The sequence below is a fragment of the Xenopus laevis genome, chromosome 3L (genome assembly GCF_017654675.1).
Source record: "Xenopus laevis strain J_2021 chromosome 3L, Xenopus_laevis_v10.1, whole genome shotgun sequence".
NCBI lineage: Eukaryota > Metazoa > Chordata > Amphibia > Anura > Pipidae > Xenopus > Xenopus laevis.
The window spans coordinates 11,054,635-11,076,796 of record NC_054375.1 but is presented as its reverse complement, the minus strand read 5'-3'; the positions used below and the strand labels follow the sequence as shown (position 1 = coordinate 11,076,796).

Here is a 22,162-nt window from a genome sequence, read left to right as displayed (position 1 = left end):
TTTGTACAGGGAATACCTATGCTGCCATAGTTTTATGGGATCTCTCTGTACAGACTATGAGCAAACGTAGGGACTGTTCCTGCTGAATTGTGCTTAGTACAGGGGAATACCTATGCTACTATAGTTTTGTGTGATCTCTCTGTACAGACTATGAGCAAACTTAGGGACTGTTCCTGCTGAATTGTGCTTAGTACAAGGAATACCTATGCTGCCATAGTTTTGTGTGATCTCTCTGTACATTTACCACTGTTCTTTGTAGAATGATTGGTATCTTTAAATACCTAAGGCCCTTGAAATCTATAACCCAACAGCTCCCCTCATATCCTGGTTCTCACTGTAATGAAATTCATAGCAACACAGAGACCCTGGATCTGCTTCAAAGCTGCATTCAGTGAGTGCCCCTCCAACTGGCAGACATATAATAAACTGCTGTCAGCCCCAACCTCCATGTAATGGCACTTTTATACCTTAAAAGGGGTGTTTCACCTTTCAAGTTAACCATTTGTGTGTTATAGAATGGATAATTATAAAAACTTTTCAATTGGTCTTCATTGTTTTTTTGAAATATTATTTTTTAAATAATTTGTCGTCTACTTCTAACTTTCTCCAGCTTTCAAATGGGGGTCACTGACCCCATCTAAAAATACAAATGCTCTGTAAGGCTACAAAAGTACTGCTATTCTAGAAATGGTTTATTTTATATACTGTACCTGCCCAGAGGTGCCGCAGAATTGATATAAATAATGATCAAGTTTCCCCCAGTAGCTCCCTATCTTGGATCTTGTTGGGCATCTTCTGTGAGTCAGTGGCACTGCACATGCTCAGTGGGTCCTGGGCTGCTGCTGAGAAGCTGAGCCTTGAATTGGGGCTTTTTATAATGTGTATTTACTGTATATAGTGAGTGGGTCCCTAAGTTACTAGGGGCATCTTTGGAGCTACTGATCTTCCCTGTTAAAGGGCTATGGTGCCTTGGGGCTGGTTATAGAGTTCCTTTTTGAGCTTTACTTGTCCTTTAAAAATGTCTAATGCTATTTTTCTGCTGCTGTTGTGCCTCTTTAACCCAAAAATCAATTTATGTTTGTTTAATGCAGCCCGATGAGAGAATTAAGTACCGAGCTATGGAAGAGCCCCAATCCCCTATCCAACTGGAACGCAGGCTAATGATTGGTTAAGGTTGTACGCATATTTAATGAGAAACATTAATGAGAAACAATCCCCGACAATAGGGATTGTAGGATAATATATAGCAAGCATTTATGTACTACATCCTTTTATAGGGCTCTATTGGAGAAGTTTTATCAGTAATTTCTGTGCCTTATTCTGCGGTTCCTGCTTGAGTCGCTTCTTTGCGCTAACACAATAAGTAGAAAAGCAGAAAGCTCTTTGCACTTCTACCAGGGACTTTATTACTTGTTAGGATCATGGATTTTTCAATGAAACCGAAGCCGTTACCCAAATGTACCAGGAGCTGCTGTCGTGGGAGATGATCACTGAAATAACAGGTCGCTATCAGGGAATCTATAAGAATGATATACAGATTCATTTCAAAGGGAACTCTGCCCAAAACTGTTTTAAAATGACTGTTAATGTTCTCTACCCAACTGGTTCCGACTCCTGACAGAACCAGAGAGAAAGGGACAGACAGATGCTGCTTTCCAGAACAATGACAGTTACACAGAACTATAAACCCAGTGAGAATGAGGAATGAATGGATATTGGGAAGTTGTATCAGGAGTCAGAACCAGCAGTGCAGAGAAAGGGACAGACACAATGACAGTTACACAGAACTACAAACCCAGTGAGAATGAGGAATGAATGGATATTGGGAAGTTGTATCAGGAGTCAGAACCAGCAGTGCAGAGAAAGGGACAGACACAATGACAGTTACACAGAACTATAAACCCAGTGAGAATGAGGAATGAATGGATATTGGGAAGTTGTATCAGGAGTCAGAGGCAGCAGTGCAGAGAAAGGGACAGACACAATGACAGTTACACAGAACTATAAACCCAGTGAGAATGAGGAATGAATGGATATTGGGAAGTTGTATCAGGAGTCAGAACCAGCAGTGCAGAGAAAGGGACAGACACAATGACAGTTACACAGAACTACAAACCCAGTGAGAATGAGGAATGAATGGATATTGGGAAGTTGTATCAGGAGTCAGAACCAGCAGTGCAGAGAAAGGGACAGACACAATGACAGTTACACAGAACTATAAACCCAGTGAGAATGAGGAATGAATGGATATTGGGAAGTTGTATCAGGAGTCAGAGGCAGCAGTGCAGAGAAAGGGACAGACACAATGTCAGTTACACAGAACTATAAACCCAGTGAGAATGAGGAATGAATGGATATTGGGAAGTTGTATCAGGAGTCAGAACCAGCAGTGCAGAGAAGAGAAAGGGACAGACACAATGACAGTTACACAGAACTATAAACCCAGTGAGAATGAGGAATGAATGGATATTGGGAAGTTGTATCAGGAGTCAGAGGCAGCAGTGCAGAGAAGAGAAAGGGACAGACACAATGACAGTTACACAGAACTATAAACCCAGTGAGAATGAGGAATGAATGGATATTGGGAAGTTGCTGATAATACTTCATTAAGCAAATTATTGGGTGGAGTTTTGCTTTACTGCATGCTGTAAGGTGTAGATCAGCAACATTAGGGATGAAGATCCCCCTGTACCTGCTCTGTCTGCCCCGACCCTTATAGGCAATTACATACACGACTCAAAGTAGATACAAGGGATTACAGTCTCATTGTCACAGATAAAGGCACAAGGTCGCCATCAGGGGGGCGCAGGGGGTACTGCAGTTATAGGGTCCTAAGACGTGACTATGAAGATTTTCATTCATCCAGGTCATGGTACATCTAATATAAGTAATTAGAAAACAACTGGACTTGCTGAGCAATTATTGAAGACGCTTCACTACTCATCCGAGCAGCTTCTTCAGTTCAACTTGAAGAAACAAGTCCAGTTGTTTTATAATTACTTATATTAGGTCCTAAGATATAGACGTGCTTTTTGGGGGTCATGAAAGTGGGCAGGGTTTGGGCATAATTGGGAAGTGCCTCTTTTTTCCCATTAGCATCTGATTTTATTTATTGGCAGGACCCACCACCCACTAGATAATAATTGGGCTCCCCTGGTGGGGAAAGTCCAGCTAACTTAGTAGTATTGGACCACATGATTACTGCTGGTGGCCCTGGGCCAAGGCTTGAGCAGAGATGTGTCAGTATGACTTTAATGGGGTTGTTCACCTTGAAACAACTAGTTGTTTTCAGATAGATCACCAGAAATAACCACTTTTTCCAATGACTCTATTTTCTATGTGTCACCGTTTTTCTAATATTGAAGTGTAAAGTGTCTCTTTTCACCTTCTAAAGCAGCTCTGGGAGGGGGGGGGGGGGGGTCGCCGACTCCCTAAAACTGTTCTAAATTGATCCATTTAGTGGATACATTTCTTATCTCTGTCCCTGGGTTTCATTACAAGCAGCTGTTAGAATTGATACAATAGTTACTAATACTCCAGAGATGCTGCTGAGAAATGGATCAACTAATTGTTGCAACATTCAACACGAACATTCAACTTTACACTTAGATTTAAAAAAAACAGTAAAAAATAAACAATGAAAAGTAATTGAAAAAAGTCTTTATTTCTGGGGAACAATCTGAAAACAACCAAACTAAAAAAAAGGTGTTTGGAAGTTGAACAACCCCTTTAAGAGAACTCGCATTCTTTTTTTTCATCATGGCAGATATGGGATCTGTTATCCAGAATGTGCGGGACCTTGTTTTCCAGATAACGGATCTTTCTGTAATGTGGATCTTCATGCCTTAAGTCTACTAGAAAATCATATAAACATTAAATAAACCCAATAGACTGGTTTTGCCACGATTTATTATATCGTAGTTGGGATCAAGTACAAGTTACTGTTTTATTATTACAGAGAAGAAGGAAATCATTTTAAACAATTGTTTTATTTGGATAAAATGGAGTCTACTGTATGTGAGAAGGTCATCGGAGCTTTCTGGATATCGGATCCCATACCTGTATTAAATGTACCCCCTGTCTCCCTAAGTCCATTACTTGTCTATATTGGTCAGTGATGCAGCTTCTAATAGTGTTGTCTAAGGAGAGACGAGGATTATGGGTCACTATTAGGGGTTTGCTTTACTCCTTAGTTGTGATGTTACTCATCAGTCGTCGCTGGGAGTTTTTGCAATCCTGTAGTTATGTGTGGGCCGGCCCGAAACCCACGGCACCCTCAGGTTGGACGGGATTGGCCCCTCTGCTCCTGCACAAAATCTTCAGCTCATGGGCAGGTCTGGGTTGAGCTCTTCTCCTGCTCTCCCCGCCCACGACCTGGCACTGCTGGCGCCTAAATTTATAGACTCACTCCGCCCCTTTTGTGATGTCACGGTGGGTCAGGTCTATAAGTAGAGGGGGAATGGTTGGCCGGGTGTGGGCTGGAAGGGGCGGGTTAGGGTAGAGAGTTTCTCCGGATGGTGGAGGCAAGAGATTTGTTTTAGAACATGCAACTGGGTAGGTTGATGAAGCCACGTTCCTATTGAAATCTTTTACATGTCTGTATTATAATACAACTCCAATCTCATTCCCGTATACCCCCACATGCTCAGCCCTTCCTTTATCTTATATATATATATATATATTGTACACATGTCTGTAGAGAAGATTCCATTATAAACCAACATTGTTTCCCTTGTTCATGTCGGGCTCATTCAGCCGGAGGAAACACAATTTCCTGTAAACAAAAACCCATTAATGGCAGAATAATTCACAATAAACAGAAGAATTTAATCCACATCAACTGACTGGAACCCGGGGGAACCTCATCTATCAGCCATTAGGGGCCGATATATATATATATATATATATATATATATATATATATATATATATATATATATATATAGAACTCCCACCCTGATAACTACATACAATGAAAATACAGAATGAAGGAAGGCAGAGAGGATTGTTTCGAGAGTTCCGATGTGAGTGTGATCAGAAATGAATGTTGTGTCGGGGGAAATAGAGCAACGATCTCTAATGGGTTTCTTAAAGGGAGGGGGGAACAATAGCCTTTAATAACTCCGGGAAATGAAATGCAAATCTATCTCTAGGTTTAAAATCATTTTATACTGAAATCTCTTTGTCATACTGCTGAATAATTCCAGTCATTATGGATATCATTAGCAATGCCAGAAGAAGAAATACATAACTGCAAATAACTTTCATTTATAAAGTGGAACTAAAGCCCCCCCCATAGGAATTGTATTGGATGGAACATTCCTCATTGTGTATGTGCCCCTCACCTTCCCCTCTGTCTGGCACCTTGGCAGTTAAATGTTGTATAATATAACAAGACATTTGGCCACTGACTGTAAGTTACTGGGTTCCCATGTGACTGATAATAAAATCTTGCCAGGAGAAGCACACAAATTATTCCATTACCCTTTTGCACCTCTGAAATCCTTTCTCCGTCCCCCCCTTGCTATCAGCAGACGCCTCTCGTCTCCCCCAACTCTCAGCCGCTATGTTCTATACATATGTAGGGCCACGAGGCCTAACCTTTCACAATGAAGAATTCTAACCCATGTTCAATTATGGATGAGGCGGTGCAGTGTCAGGCAGCTACGGGGAGACTTTTCTGCGAGTCGCTTTAATTATATTCCGGTGTCACAAATCCCGACCCGAGAGCGAAATTGCTCTTAAGGGCCCATCTGTGATATTGCACGTCAGCCATGGAAACATGAAATTCACTTTATCACCGCCCCTTGTATTTCACTCTTCCACTGCACTTGGTATCCAGGGGGGGCCCATAACTATTAGTTCATGATATTCCACAATCCCCCCATTGGAGAAAATAAAAAAATAAGTCACATCCATTGCTACATCTTTAGAGCAGCCAGAACTGGGCCAAGGAGCTTTGACATCCATGACAAGGGTGCAGAGATTAAGAGAAAGGCCCAGGCCTAGGGAAAGTTCAGAGGGGAGGTAGGCTACTCAAATAATGGTCATTCAACTATTTATTTGTGAGCCATGGCTAGTGTATACATCTATGTCTGCCATGTTAGATTCCCAGAGCCTTCTGGTGGGCACCATTAGAACGTTTGTGATGATATCTGGGCTTCCCATTGCTGGGAGGATTAGGGCACCACTTGAGGTAGGTATGACCTTAGTCCTACACACATAGCTCTCACTTGGCCTTGGCCAGAGAACTGCTCATGGCTCAAGTTGAGTTTTGAAATATTGGAGAGTTTTGGCCAATGAACACATGGCTGCGATCTTGGATTTTTAAGAATCTGGCTGTTGACCATCATTATAATGTCTGCAAATACATCCGGGCCTCCCAATTGCAAATGGGTTAGAACACCAGCTGAGATGCTCCCACTTGGCTATGGCACAGAGAACCTTTCATGCCTCATGTTGAGGTTGAACAGCTGTTGGAGCCTAATATATACACACGGCTGCCATATTGGATTCCTAGAACTTGACTTGGTCCATGATGATGCAAGTTCCTCCCATTACTGAAGTGGTTAGAACATTAACATGGACATGAATGGATGTTCTCCCATAGCTTCCCCTTATCCTCAGCACATTTTTCCATATTTATAATTTCCATGTTAAAGTGAACCCGTTCATAAGCGATGCCCGTCATTTCATTAGTTTAAAATAGTATTTTCTTTTTTTTAATCCATCTTTTTTTTTTTGAGATCCCAGGCTGCATTCATCATCCTATTGATTAGGTGACCTTCCGCTGGGAATACACTGCATTTCTCACATGTCACCGAGATCCTATCTCAGCCGAATGATAAATCACTTTAGGGGTCATGCTCAAAAGTTCCATTTGTCTGATTGACAAAAAAAATTATCCCGCTTTTCAATGCCAAATTGGCTTGCTAGTCCCCACCCTGACATTCTCCTGCTGAAGATAAATGACATAGTTTTATGGGATCTCTCTGTACAGACTATGGACAAACTTAGGGGACTGTTCCTGCTGAATTGTGCTTAGTACAGGGGAATATCGATGCTGCCATAGTTTTATGGGATCTCTCTGTACAGACTATGAGCAAACTTAGGGACTGTTCCTGCTGAATTGTGCTTAGTACAGAGGATACCTATGCTGCCATAGTTTTATGGGATCTCTCTGTACAGACTATGAGCAAACTTAGGGGACTGTTCCTGCTGAATTGTGCTTAGTACAGGGAATACCTATGCTGCCATAGTTTTATGGGATCTCGCTGTACAGACTATGGGCAAACTTAGGGACTGTCCCTGCTGAATTGTGCTTAGTACAGGGAATACCTATGCTGTCATAGTTTTATGGGATCTCGCTGTAGAGACTATGGGCAAACTTAGGGACTGTTCCTGCTGAATTGTGCTTAGTACAGAGGAATACCTATGCTGCCATAGTTTTATGGGATCTCGCTGTACAGACTATGAGCAAACTTAGGGGTTGTTCCTGCTGAATTGTGCTTAGTACAGGGAATACCTATGCTGCCAGAGTTTTATGGGATCTCTCTGTACAGACTATGAGCAAACTTAGGGGACTGTTCCTGCTGAATTGTGCTTAGTACAGGGAATACCTATGCTGACATAGTTTTATGGGATCTCTCTGTACATTTATATTTATGGATATGGGAGTAATACTGCTGAAGCATTTCCTACAACAGAACAACACTGTCTGGATGTCCAATAAAATCTTTCTCCAAGTCCTAAAAAAAACTCAACAGAATAAAAATGGACAATTAAAAATAAATCAGTAATAAAAGGAAATTTATTATTCATTATGCTGCCACCTTCTCTTTACAAACATTGATACATTATTCGCTGACACCAACCTGGACCCTTCAATGCAGAAATAAGAAGCCTCTCGCTTTTCTTTTGGTGCTTATTAATAATTCAGTGGGCAGAAAACGTCTGCGAGGAGCATAGTTCTTTTTTTTTTGCTGGACTCACAGACGCAATTCCACGCTGTGGATCTCATTCATGATTAATGACGCTCTTTTTCCCTCTTTTATCACCTGTCGTCCCACTGAGACGTGTAATAAATCCTCCTTTGTGCAACGTCAGGGTAACTATAGGATAGACACATACGGACTTCAGAAAGGTCTAGTGTGTAACAGCATTGGGCAAGTGAAGCAATCAGGGGCTGAAGGCTAACTTTCTGTATATATGGGCAAACAAGATGCTTTCTCCATTGCAAATTTGCTCATATATATATATATATATATTAGATATTTGTCTATATGTATTTTGTGGTCACACCCTCATTGCACCCCCGCCTAATGATTTTAAAAACTAGTGGTGAGCACAACTTTCCCTTGTTTGTTATATATATATATATATATATATATATATAAAACATTAAGGTAACAGTCACCCTGTTATAGTTCCAGGGGTACCCAGGGCACAAATAAACACTCACCCCAAATCTCCCCCTAACTGACCTTCAGACTGGGCCCCCTTAGTTCATAACAAGGTTACAGATATATAGAAACATTGGGGTAACAGTCACCCTGCTATAGTTCCAGGGGTACCCAGGGCACAAATAAACACTCACCCCAAATCTCCCCCTAACTGGCCTTCAGACTGGGCCCCCTTAGCTCATAACAAGGTTACAGATATATAGAAACATTGGGGTGTCACCCTGCTATAGTTCCAGGGGTACCCAGGGTACAAATAAGCACTCACCCCAAATCTCCCCCTAACTGGCCTTCAGGCTGGGCCCCTTAGCTCATAACAAGGTTACAGATATATAGAAACATTGGGGTAACAGTCACCCTGCTATAGTTCCAGGGGTACCCAGGGCACAAATAAACACTCACCCCAAATCTCCCCCTAACTGTCCTTAAGGCTGGGCCCCCTTAGCTCATAACAAGGTTACAGATATATAGAAACATTGGGGTAACAGTCACCCTGCTATAGTTCCAGGGGTACCCAGGGTACAAATAAGCACTCACCCCAAATCTCCCCCTAACTGACCTTCAGGCTGGGCCCCCTTAGCTCATAACAAGGTTACAGATATATAGAAACATTGGGGTAACAGTCACCCTGCTATAATTCCAGGGGTACCCAGGGCACAAATAACCTCTCACACCAAATCTATATACAGTATAGAAACATTGGGTGGGATCTACTGCTCTACTGGAAAATTACTCTTTACCGAAGAGTAACCATGAAGCCTCTCTCTAATGCAAGAGAACACATTATTACATACCATTTATTTTTCTTTAAATCCATTGGTCATTTTTTCTCCATTATCTTCAACTCTAGAAGCAAAATTAATAAGAATTTTTGTTTCCTTCAATAGACGCCATCATCAACCTCTATCTCAAAGGCTTAACTTGGAGGCACTTGTATCTTTTATTCAACCTCAGTAACAATGTAAAGGAACACTATTACAGTTGCATTCGTTTTCTGCCAGCCACTGAACTGCTTTCCATCGCTTCTCCTGCCTTTAATTGAAACAAAGCCTGAACAAATGAAAATGGAGAGACTATAATCCCTCAACAGAAGAGCCACTGAAGGTATCAGCTGGGCCATCTCCAACATTCCTGCCGAAGTTGTTTGGTGTTTATTCGGAATCTGTCATGTCTGACCTCCTAATAGTGAATGGCAAGCATAAAACCAACCTGTAATTGTTTCTCTACACCGTCTCACCCCACACGCTCCCTTTAATTGCCTTACAGAATCAATTGGACAGGCCGATGATATGAAACTTCCAGCTGGGAGAAGTGTGGAAGGGAATCAGCGTGGGGGAGCCGGGCAGCTTCTTCTTAGTCAGCTGCCTTTGGCTGTTCGGCTTGGATGCAATAAATATAATGATCCTGGCAATGTGGAAATGCTGTCTCCTCGATATCATAACTCCTGCTTGCAGAACCTGTCCTGAAGCACTTGTTGTCTTCTGAAATTCAGTTCTTTGCATGGTGTGTGATACAAGGGTCACGTATCATTTCAGGTGTCCTTAAGTCATATCAGTTTTGACCTCATTCTGTAGCAACTTTTAAAACCTTGTGAATTCTCAGTGTCTGGAATGTCAGAGGATGGGAACAGGGCAGTTAGGGACGTCCTATCTAATTCATTCCTGTAGAGACTGTGGCCAATGAGGAGATACATGGAATGGGATATAAGTAAGTAGCCCAAAAACTGTATCTTCATCTTAGACTGGATTCTAAGCTTGGGTATCTTCATCTTACATTGGATTCAAAGCTTGGCGAGTAGCATTTACAACCCTAGCATGGCTAGAGAAGACTCTTGATGTATTGGTAATCATGAATGGGGTAAACAATGCAGCATTTCTGCAGGACAGTCAAAAGCCACCAATAAGGGATAGTTATATGTGGTTCCTTTTTTAAGAGACAATAGTGTATGAGAGTAAAGTAGTACTCTAGAAAACCTGGGACCTCTTCTTACCCCCCAAAAAAATGTGCCTGAAGAGGTAAGAAGGCAGTTGTGAGACTCAACTTGGAATGGAGGTAGCTGGGGTATGCCACAATTGACTGAAATGATGGCAAGGCTATACGTTGAGACATTAGTCAACTCTATGAAGGTTCATCCAGGTCATGATATAGAGTATCTAGTAGAGTTAAGTCAATTCAACTGAAGAAGCTGGTTGAATGAGTGGTGAAAAATTCCTAACTCCCAAGTCCAGTAGCTTTTGACTTAACTCTACTAGATACCAACTCGATATCATTGACATACAGTGTAAACCAACTAGCTACATAGTTCAGTTCATCTCCTAGGTTGCCCTACATATTGTAAGTTCATCTATCCATGAGTTGACCCCATATGTTACTTTCACAGATGACCATTACTGGTCTTGGTGATCTCTCCATTCTGCCTCTGATAGTAAAATGATATATTTGATACACCTGTATTCATAAAAAAGGATATTTTTCTCTTGAAGGTGTTCTCCAAAGGGCAACTAAATAATTAAAGGGATACAGAATGAGTTATAAAGCAAGGCTTGATATATTGAGCTTGTTTACAGAACAGAAAAAAGGTGTATGTGAAGGCATATGATTAATTTGGGCCAGTACTGCCAAGGTCAATACATGCTGAAGGGAACAGTTTATTTTCAGAGTCACATAAGTACATATTTGTGTCTTGTGAATGCGGGAAAGGACATATAAGTGTCATAAAATACAAGTTGTCCTTTTCAGCTAAATATTAAAGCTGTGATGGCTGATACAGGAGATACATTTAAGAACCTTTAAGATAATAAAGGTATAAGTTGATCCTAGAGGAGTAAAATGAATTTGTCAAGGTCTTAAGTCGTCTCTTACAAAAAGCTGAGGTTGGTCTTTCCCCAACCTGAAAATAATGTTACCATAACCATAATAACGGACAAATTGAAAAAATAAACATTGAAAAGCACAAAAACCAAGCACTGAGGAATCTTTCTCTAGCTATTGTAACCATAAGATTGGGTAGCTGGGTCTTCATTATTGTATATTCTGCCAAACAACCCAACAATCTTCTCTCTTTTTCAGTCACTAAGGGTTCTTTCTCTAGCTATGGAAGCCAAAATATTGGGCAACTCCATCTTCATTGTATCTCCAACCAAAGAACCCAACAATCTCTCCCCTTCCCTAAAGTTACTGGTCTGTCTGTAGCGACTGTAGTCAAAATATTGAGCAACTGGGCCTTCATCTTTGTATCTTTTACCACAAAACCCAACAATTTCCCTCTTTCACACACACTGATGGCTTTTTTATTGCTATTGTAGCCAAAATATTGGACAACTAGGCCTTCATAATTGTATCTTCAACCAAACAACCTTTGCTTTTTCTCAGTTATTAAGGGTTCTTCCTCTACCTATGGAAGCCATATTAATGGCAACTGGAAATTCATTATATCGTCAACCAAAGAACCCAACAATCTCTCACCATCCCTTCAGATACTGGGGGCTCTTTCTCTAGGTATTGTAGCCAAAATATTGGACAACAAGGTCTTCATCAATGTATTTTCAACCAAACAAGCGAGCAATCTTCCCTCTTTTCAGTCACTTATTGTTCTTTCTCTAGCTATGGAAGCCAAAATATTGGGCAACTGTATCTTGTATCTTCAAACAAAGAAACAAGCACTAAGTGATGGCTGATACAGGAGATACATTTAAGAACCTTTAAGATAATAAAGGTATAAGTTGATCCTAGAGGAGTAAAATGAATTTGTCAAGGTCTTAAGTTGTCTCTTACAAAAAGCTGAGGTTGGTCTTTCCCCAACCTGAAAATAATGTTACCATAACCATAATAACGGACAAATTGAAAAAATAAACATTGAAAAGCACAAAAACCAAGCACTGAGGAATCTTTCTCTAGTTATTGTAGCCATAATATTGGGTAGCTGGGTCTCCATTATTGTATATTCTACCAAACAACCCAACAATCTTCCCTTTTTCTCAATCATTGATGGTTCTTTCTCTAGCTATGGAAGCAAACTTTTGGGCAACTGGATCCTCATTGTATCTTCAACCAAAGAACCCAATAATCTCTCATTCCCTACATTTAATGATCTTAGCTACTGTAGCCTAAATATTGAGCAACTGGGCCTTCATCTTTGTATCTTCCACCACGCAACTCAACATTTTTCACTCTCTAGCACACTGAAAGCTCTTTTCTAGCAATTGTAAACAACATATTGAGCAAATAGGCCTTCATCATTTTATCTTTTCCAAACCCAACGTTCTTACTTTATTCTCAGTCACTTTGGGCTTTCTTTAGCTACTATAGCCAAAAGTATAACCAGTATAGCCAGCACTCGTTCTCCCACAGTCACTGAGGGTTCATCCTCCCTCACATTGCAATCTATAATTTGTGTCTATAAAAATTTGGAACTTAAGTTGAACAAGATAACAAACGTGAAAATGATATTCATACAGAGAACATATTGGAAAATGTCAAACCTCCAAAACTGAAGATAAAAAAGATGCACATTTTTTCCTTAAAAACATTTAAGTGATCCATAAATTTCATATTGTTCTGACTCCTCATCCATCTAGTTCCTTACACCAAGGAAACATTTTCCAATAGAAAGGAAAACTCAATTTGAGAAAGTTTGTAGGAGTTTTGTAACCAGCGATGGAGCTAAGGCAAAGCTTTAAGTTCCCTGTGTATCTTTAAAAAGGACCGTGTTCATAATTCACCGAGACAAGCCTGATTTTATGACCTGGTCCGGTGAGACGTGGAAGCAACTGTTCTACTGGATAAAAGTATTCATTCCTTATTTTGATCTTCCCTGGCAGACGTTCTGAGATAGAGCCTAGTCAGCGGCTAGTGGACCTGCCCCTACGGACGGAAGGATTGAAGGATTTTACAGAACGTCTAATTAACTCACTACACGAAACTGCGTCTTTATTACATTGTGGCTGCTGAAGCCCTGCATTTCCAAAAGCCGCATTGAACTTGTGATAAAGTAAAAGTAATGACCCATATTGTACCTCTTTGGATGGGCTTTGATGCCTATGTCTTAACTCCACCATTTCCATTTTTCTGCACTCTAGGTTTCCACACTGAAGTATAAAGCATGGCAGGGAGATAGTGTACTGCTTAAAATAATCAGGAGATAATAATATAATATCTAAAATGTGGAATACGAGTATGAAGTTATGATCATACAAGGCATCAATGAATGACGTTCTTCACTTTATCCTACAGCAGCGATTCCCGACCAGTGGTTTGTGAGCAACGTGTTGCTCTCCAACCCCTTGGATGTTGCTCCCAGTGGCCTCCAAGCAGGTACTTATTTTTTAATTCTTGCCTCATAGGCAAGGTTTGTTGCATAAAAACAATGTCTACTGCCAAACAGAGCCTCCTGTTGGCTTCATGTCCACATAGGAGCTGCCAATACCCAAATCACAGCCATTATTTGGCACACAAGGCACTTTTTGCATACTTATGTTGCTCTCCAAAATTATTTTACACTTAAATGTGGCTCACTGGTAAAAAAAAGTTTAGGGACCCCTGCCCTAGAGCACCAGATTGGTTCTTCAAAATGGACTTACTTCCATCATGTGACTGTTTATTGCACCCTACTGGGAGTCTTCCATTCAAGCAGCAGCCTATGACGTGCGTTCTGAAAACTTACAGTGGGAGGGACAGGAAGTCTGTGTCTCAAGCAGTGGGTGGGACTAGAACACTTTGCGGCAACTGATAGGGGTGTAGTGCTAAGGGCACTATTAAGTTCAGAAATTGCAGTCAATTTCAAGGAAATAAACACACACACTATGGCTTATAACATGTAATACTTTACTAAAGAAAATGGCTATTGACAATCCTAAACGATACACACAATGCTAAGTCTACTATAGTGAATTAAAACCGTTAAACACCTAATACTTTGTTTTGGAGGTGAAGTTTACAGAAGTTCCTGAAGAGCTGCAGTCTTTGCACGAAACTAGAATCTCTGGGCCTCTGGTTCTAGCCACCTTCCACCCAAGATTACTTGTCCAGACACTTCAAAGTCTTCTGTGAGATTCTCCTTGAGCAGTCCTGTGCAAGCTTATTTCTTGGGTATCCTGAACCAATCGAACTCCACAACCTAAACAGGCCAACTCCACCTGTACATTAGGGACCTATCAGAACAAACTGGTGATCCCGCCCAATATTTCATTTATACTCCCACTTCAGTGTATGAGTTGTTTTGGGAGTGAAACTAATGGACCAAAGTTTTGTTTACTGCAAGAAAAACTTGGAGCACTACAAGGGGAGGGACAGCAAGTCTGAAATTCAAGCAGTGGATGGGACTGGAACACTCGGATTGAAGCTTATAGGGGAGGGGCAGGGAGTCTGTGACTCAAGCAGTGGAGGAACTAGAACAATCTGATGGCAGCTTAAAGGGGAGGGACAGGGAGTCTGTGGCTCAAGCAGTGGGTGGAACTAGAACACTCTAATGGCAGCTTACAGGGGAGTGACATTGAGTCTGTAAAGAAATAGGTGGAATCGGAACACTGAGGAGGCAAAGGGAGACTTCGAGAATTAAAATTGCGATTTGTGGGTTGTATAAAGAGATGAGGTTTATAGAGAAGTGGGTGGGGTTTTGGATAGATCATGGGAGGGACCTTGTTAGAATTTGGGACTTACCAGACTTTGTTAGAATTTGGGACTTACCGGCTCAAATCGGGGGCCTGGCAGTTCATCCATGTTTTTTTCCAATAGGACCCTGTTTTACTTGTTAGCAGGGTCCACCACCCAGTGGGCTAATAATTCAGACCCCCAGCATCTTTTAGATCATAAGCTCTATGGACTAGGGCTCTCTTTACCTCCTGTATCAATTTTTGCATGTATACACCTTTCTATTGTACAGCGCTACTGAATATGTTGGTGCTTGATTATTACCTTATTAATAATATTGCTAAAAATGTTACAAAGTTAATGATTTAAAACAATGTGGGCCGGCTTTGTTCCTCCTTGAAAAACTGCGCAATAACAGAACCAAATAAAAAATCCCCACAAAATGATTAAGGCATAAAATGTTTGCTAATGAATTATGTATAATTAAGCCACTAATTAGAGGGCTGCCCTTGAATATTACAGTAATACGTTTTTATCCCCCCGTATCGCAGTTGTTGGGGGGGGGGGGTGGAAGAAAAAGCTACAAATTCACTCTTAGAAAAAAAATGTCACAATGATTTTACATCATCTTCTCTCAGTAATAGGAAGTTGCTGGAGCGTCGCACAATAGGAAATGTTGAGGGAGATGGGGACGCGCCTGCGGGGAGAAATTTCCTAGTAGACCGATACAAAAACATAATCATATGACTGTCTGTCGCTTTCCCTTTACATTCTTTTCTGTGTTTATCTCTTGATCCGCCATAAAAAGCACTTATTGGATAGGCTGCTCCTCTAAATTATGAAGGCCCCATTCAGAGCAGTCGGCGTTTTCCTAGCAAAATGACAGGGATCAGCCATATCCTCTCCAATACTGTATGTCTTCTCTCATCCATGACTAAAACAGCACCATTCTTTGCTTTTCCTTAAAGGAGACCTAAAGCCTTGAAAAGTAAATCATGAATCATTACCCTTATTTTTGAATCCCTAGATTGGTGCATCTCTGTTGAGCTTTAAATGAAGACCCGATCATCTGTTTTACCCGCGTGGAACTCTCAGAAGCCATTGACGAGTCATGCCCAACAAGAGATGGGTCAAAGCTTACTAACCATTTCAAATTCTTGCTCACCCGGGGAACAGTGTAGAAGGAGGCCCTGCCTTTAACATCACAACAAAACGTATGGTGACCACAACTCAAGGTGCTCAACACAACCATCAAACCCTTACTATATATACGGCAGTATCTGCAGAACTAGATTTTCTTCTTCTTGGCTATACCTGAGAGACACCTGACACATTGCTGCAAATGAAGAAGCTCTTCCGACTCTTATAATGAACCAAGAGAAAAGATGGGACTGCAGATAAATCAGACAAAGGTTGTGACAGCTGGAAGGACAGCTGGGTTTAGAGTAGATGGTGAAGAAAAAGAAGTCATAAGGAGGTTTTGTCTCCTTCAATCAATCATTAATAACAATGGATGCAGCATTCAAAGCCCAGGTAGAACCAGGACAAATTGCCTAGAAACGGTCTTCAACTACCCGACCATAGAGCAGAAATGTCCAGGCTGAGATACGTTCCATGACGTTATACAGATATGAATGTTCAATGAAGAAGCAGAACAGGAAAAGTATTGTTGCCTTTAAAAGTTGAGTGTGGAGATGACTTTAGAAGACTCGGTGGCAAAGAGAACAAACAAGTGGATCCTTGACCAAATCAAACTTACTTTGCTATTGAAGCCCAAAAATACATATGAAGGCTTGATTAGGAGCCCCAAGTTATTGGAAGAGACAAAAATGCTCGGAGAATTGAAAGGACACCCTGAAGACTGAAAGAGATGAAAGGACATTGCGGAGAACCACTTGCTGGAGAATCTACATTGCCTCCTGGAGTCAAACTCATCTGGACTGCACTTAAAACCATAATGTTTGGGCTGTGCCTAACATGTGCGCAAATATTCCCCAAAAAAGAAAAGTGTGGGGGATTAATGCTGCTTCTCCATGTTTTGGTGGATCTACCTGTTGCACCTATTGACATTGAACCTTGGAGATACAACCAGGTCAAATTCTGTTCCAAAATGGCAACGTACATAGCCCTGTGTCACTTGCACACATTGCAATACACTATTGGTCTATTTCGATGCAGTTTTAAATGAAATTTAAAAACCAGAAAGAACATTGACCAGAAAGGAAGATAATTTACAGGCACAATTTGTCAGGAGAGAAGGGAAACCTGTCTCTTTATATAACTGATGATAAAACATAGGAATTGTGTCATGTGTCCACATGGAAAGTGACTGTGGAAGTAAATTTGGGTAAAGCCTATATTCTTGGTTTTCTTTTCAAGAATACTGAAAAATAAGTTTTTTTATAAACACAACCTGAGGATCTACTATAGGCACCTTAACTCCCTACTATCCCACAGCCACGCTGCCTTCCCAGAGACTATTATCCACTGTTACTATAGACACCATCTCTCCCTACTATACCTGCTATCCCACAGTCACACTCCCTTCCCAGAGACTATTATCCACTGTTACTATAGACACCATCTCTCCCTACTATACCTGCTATCCCACAGTCACACTCCCTTCCCAGAGACTATTATCCCACTGTTACTATAGGCACAATCTCTCCCTACTATACCTGCTATCCCTCAGTCACACTCCCTTCCCAGAGACTATTATCCACTGTTACTATAGACACCATCTCTCCCTACTATACCTGCTATCCCACAGTCACACTCCCTTCCCAGAGACTATTATCCACTGTTACTATAGACACCATCTCTCCCTACTATACCTGCTATCCCTCAGTCACACTCCCTTCCCAGAGACTATTATCCACTGTTACTATAGACACCATCTCTCCCTACTATACCTGCTATCCCACAGTCACACTCCCTTCCCAGAGACTATTATCCACTGTTACTATAGACACCATCTCTCCCTACTATACCTGCTATCCCACAGTCACACTCCCTTCCCAGAGACTATTATCCACTGTTACTATAGACACCATCTCTCCCTACTATACCTGCTATCCCACAGTCACACTCCCTTCCCAGAGACTATTATCCACTGTTACTATAGACACCATCTCTCCCTACTATACCTGCTATCCCACAGTCACACTCCCTTCCCAGAGACTATTATCCACTGTTACTATAGACACCATCTCTCCCTACTATACCTGCTATCCCACAGTCACACTCCCTTCCCAGAGACTATTATCCCACTGTTACTTTAGGCACCATCTCTCCCTACTATACCTGCTATCCCACAGTCACACTCCCTTCCCAGAGACTATTATCCCACTGTTACTATAGGCACCATCTCTCCCTACTATACCTGCTATCCCACAGTCACACTCCCTTCCCAGAGACTATTATCCACTGTTACTATAGACACCATCTCTCCCTACTATACCTGCTATCCCACAGTCACACTCCCTTCCCAGAGACTATTATCCACTGTTACTATAGACACCATCTCTCCCTACTATACCTGCTATCCCACAGTCACACTCCCTTCCCAGAGACTATTATCCCACTGTTACTTTAGGCACCATCTCTCCCTACTATACCTGCTATCCCACAGTCACACTCCCTTCCCAGAGACTATTATCCCACTGTTACTATAGACACCATCTCTCCCTACTATACCTGCTATCCCACAGTCACACTCCCTTCCCAGAGACTATTATCCACTGTTACTATAGACACCATCTCTCCCTATTATACCTGCTATCCCACAGTCACACTCCCTTCCCAGAGACTATTATCCACTGTTATTATAGGCACCATCTATCCCTACTATACCTGCTATCCCACAGTCACACTCCCTTCCCAGAGACTATTATCCACTGTTACTCTAGGCACCATCTCTCCCTACTATACCTGCTATCTCACAGTCACACTCCCTTCCCAGAGACTATAATCCACTGTTACTATAGACACCATCTCTCCCTACTATACCTGCTATCTCACAGTCACACTCCCTTCCCAGAGACTATTATCCACTGTTACTATAGACACCATCTCTCCCTACTATACCTGCTATCCCACAGTCACACTCCCTTCCCAGAGACTATTATCCACTGTTACTATAGACACCATCTCTCCCTACTATACCTGCTATCCCACAGTCACACTCCCTTCCCAGAGACTATTATCCACTGTTACTATAGGCACCATCTCTCCCTACTATACCTGCTATCCCACAGTCACACTCCCTTCCCAGAGACTATTATCCACTGTTACTATAGACACCATCTCTCCCTACTATACCTGCTATCTCACAGTCACACTCCCTTCCCAGAGACTATTATCCACTGTTACTATAGACACCATCTCTCCCTACTATACCTGCTATCTCACAGTCACACTCCCTTCCCAGAGACTATTATCCACTGTTACTATAGGCACCATCTCTCCCTACTATACCTGCTATCTCACAGTCACACTCCCTTCCCAGAGACTATTATCCACTGTTACTATAGACACCATCTCTCCCTACTATACCTGCTATCCCAGTCACACTCCCTTCCCAGAGACTATTATCCACTGTTACTATAGAAACCATCTCTCCCTACTATACCTGCTATCCCACAGTCACACTCCCTTCCCAGAGACTATTATCCAGTTACTATAGAAACCATCTCTCCCTACTATACCTGCTATCCCACAGTCACACTCCCTTCCCAGAGACTATTATCCCACTGTTACTATAGGCACCATCTCTCCCTACTATACCTGCTATCCCACAGTCACACTCCCTTCCCAGAGACTATTACCCACTGTTACTATAGGCACCATCTCTCACTACTATACCTGCTGTCCCACAGTCACACTCCCTTCCCAGAGACTATTATCCACTGTTACTATAGGCACCATCTCTCCCTACTATACCTGCTGTCCCACAGTCACACTCCCTTCCCAGAGACTATTATCCACTGTTACTATAGACACCATCTCTCCCTACTATACCTGCTATCCCACAGTCACACTCCCTTCCCAGAGACTATTATCCACTGTTACTATAGACACCATCTCTCCCTATTATACCTGCTATCCCACAGTCACACTCCCTTTCCAGAGACTATTATCCACTGTTACTATAGGCACCATCTATCCCTACTATACCTGCTATCCCACAGTCACACTCCCTTCCCAGAGACTATTATCCACTGTTACTCTAGGCACCATCTCTCCCTACTATACCTGCTATCTCACAGTCACACTCCCTTCCCAGAGACTATAATCCACTGTTACTATAGACACCATCTCTCCCTACTATACCTGCTATCTCACAGTCACACTCCCTTCCCAGAGACTATTATCCACTGTTACTATAGACACCATCTCTCCCTACTATACCTGCTATCCCACAGTCACACTCCCTTCCCAGAGACTATTATCCACTGTTACTATAGACACCATCTCTCCCTACTATACCTGCTATCCCACAGTCACACTCCCTTCCCAGAGACTATTATCCACTGTTACTATAGGCACCATCTCTCCCTACTATACCTGCTATCCCACAGTCACACTCCCTTCCCAGAGACTATTATCCACTGTTACTATAGACACCATCTCTCCCTACTATACCTGCTATCTCACAGTCACACTCCCTTCCCAGAGACTATTATCCACTGTTACTATAGACACCATCTCTCCCTACTATACCTGCTATCTCACAGTCACACTCCCTTCCCAGAGACTATTATCCACTGTTACTATAGGCACCATCTCTCCCTACTATACCTGCTATCTCACAGTCACACTCCCTTCCCAGAGACTATTATCCACTGTTACTATAGACACCATCTCTCCCTACTATACCTGCTATCCCAGTCACACTCCCTTCCCAGAGACTATTATCCACTGTTACTATAGAAACCATCTCTCCCTACTATACCTGCTATCCCACAGTCACACTCCCTTCCCAGAGACTATTATCCACTGTTACTATAGAAACCATCTCTCCCTACTATACCTGCTATCCCACAGTCACACTCCCTTCCCAGAGACTATTATCCCACTGTTACTATAGGCACCATCTCTCCCTACTATACCTGCTATCCCACAGTCACACTCCCTTCCCAGAGACTATTACCCACTGTTACTATAGGCACCATCTCTCACTACTATACCTGCTGTCCCACAGTCACACTCCCTTCCCAGAGACTATTATCCACTGTTACTATAGGCACCATCTCTCCCTACTATACCTGCTGTCCCACAGTCACACTCCCTTCCCAGAGACTATTATCCACTGTTACTATAGACACCATCTCTCCCTACTATACCTGCTATCCCACAGTCACACTCCCTTCCCAGAGACTATTATCCACTGTTACTATAGACACCATCTCTCCCTACTATACCTGCTATCCCACAGTCACACTCCCTTCCCAGAGACTATTATCCACTGTTACTATAGGCACCATCTCTCCCTACTATACCTGCTATCCCACAGTCACACTCCCTTCCCAGAGACTATTATCCACTGTTACTATAGGCACCATCTCTCCCTACTATACCTGCTATCCCACAGTCACACTCCCTTCCCAGAGACTATTATCCACTGTTACTATAGGCACCATCTCTCCCTACTATACCTGCTAGGTATATACTGCCCCTTCCCAGCACTGACTGGAGACCATTAGGAATGGGCAGTTAAGTGGCCAAGGAAAAACATCTGTATAAATACACAAGGATATATATCTGTGTATATAAATGATATGAATATTATAGTTAACATGTTACCTTATAATAAAGTCGATGCTCTGCTGATCGGGACACTGGAAAGAAAAGGGTTTGTCGTAATCGTTGATCCTTTTGCTCCCGGGTTCCCTTCCTACAACAACACAACAAATTGACTATCCAATAACATGACAACCAAAACTCATATATTTATATATAAACCCATATATAAGATTGTGCCTAAATTGATTGGAGATTTAAGAAGCAAAAGACAGTGGATCCGTTCCATATTATTTCATAGGTTAGAGTTACAATAAGAGGGTTAGAGCTGCTGAGGCTCAGCTACAAGTATCACCTGTACAGGTTACTGTGAA

At 41.9% G+C, this 22,162-nt stretch overlaps 1 protein-coding gene and 1 long non-coding RNA gene across 11 annotated transcripts in view; both read right to left on the bottom strand.

Moving 5' to 3' along the window:
* LOC121393056 overlaps nt 1–22,162 on the bottom strand; it is a 1,743,327-nt gene that overhangs the window by 118,898 nt on the left and 1,602,267 nt on the right. For all 10 annotated transcript variants that reach the window (XM_041585388.1, XM_041585383.1, XM_041585386.1 and 7 more), the window contains one exon: nt 21,852–21,942. In XM_041585388.1, the coding sequence (XP_041441322.1) occupies nt 21,852–21,942 (91 nt within the window). The remainder of the gene's footprint in view (nt 1–21,851; nt 21,943–22,162) is intronic.
* LOC121401044 lies at nt 7,793–17,555 on the bottom strand. The gene is made up of 2 exons (XR_005966068.1): nt 9,254–17,555; nt 7,793–8,111 (listed from the first exon to the last, which is right to left on the bottom strand). It is a non-coding gene; the product is annotated as an uncharacterized LOC121401044 (long non-coding RNA).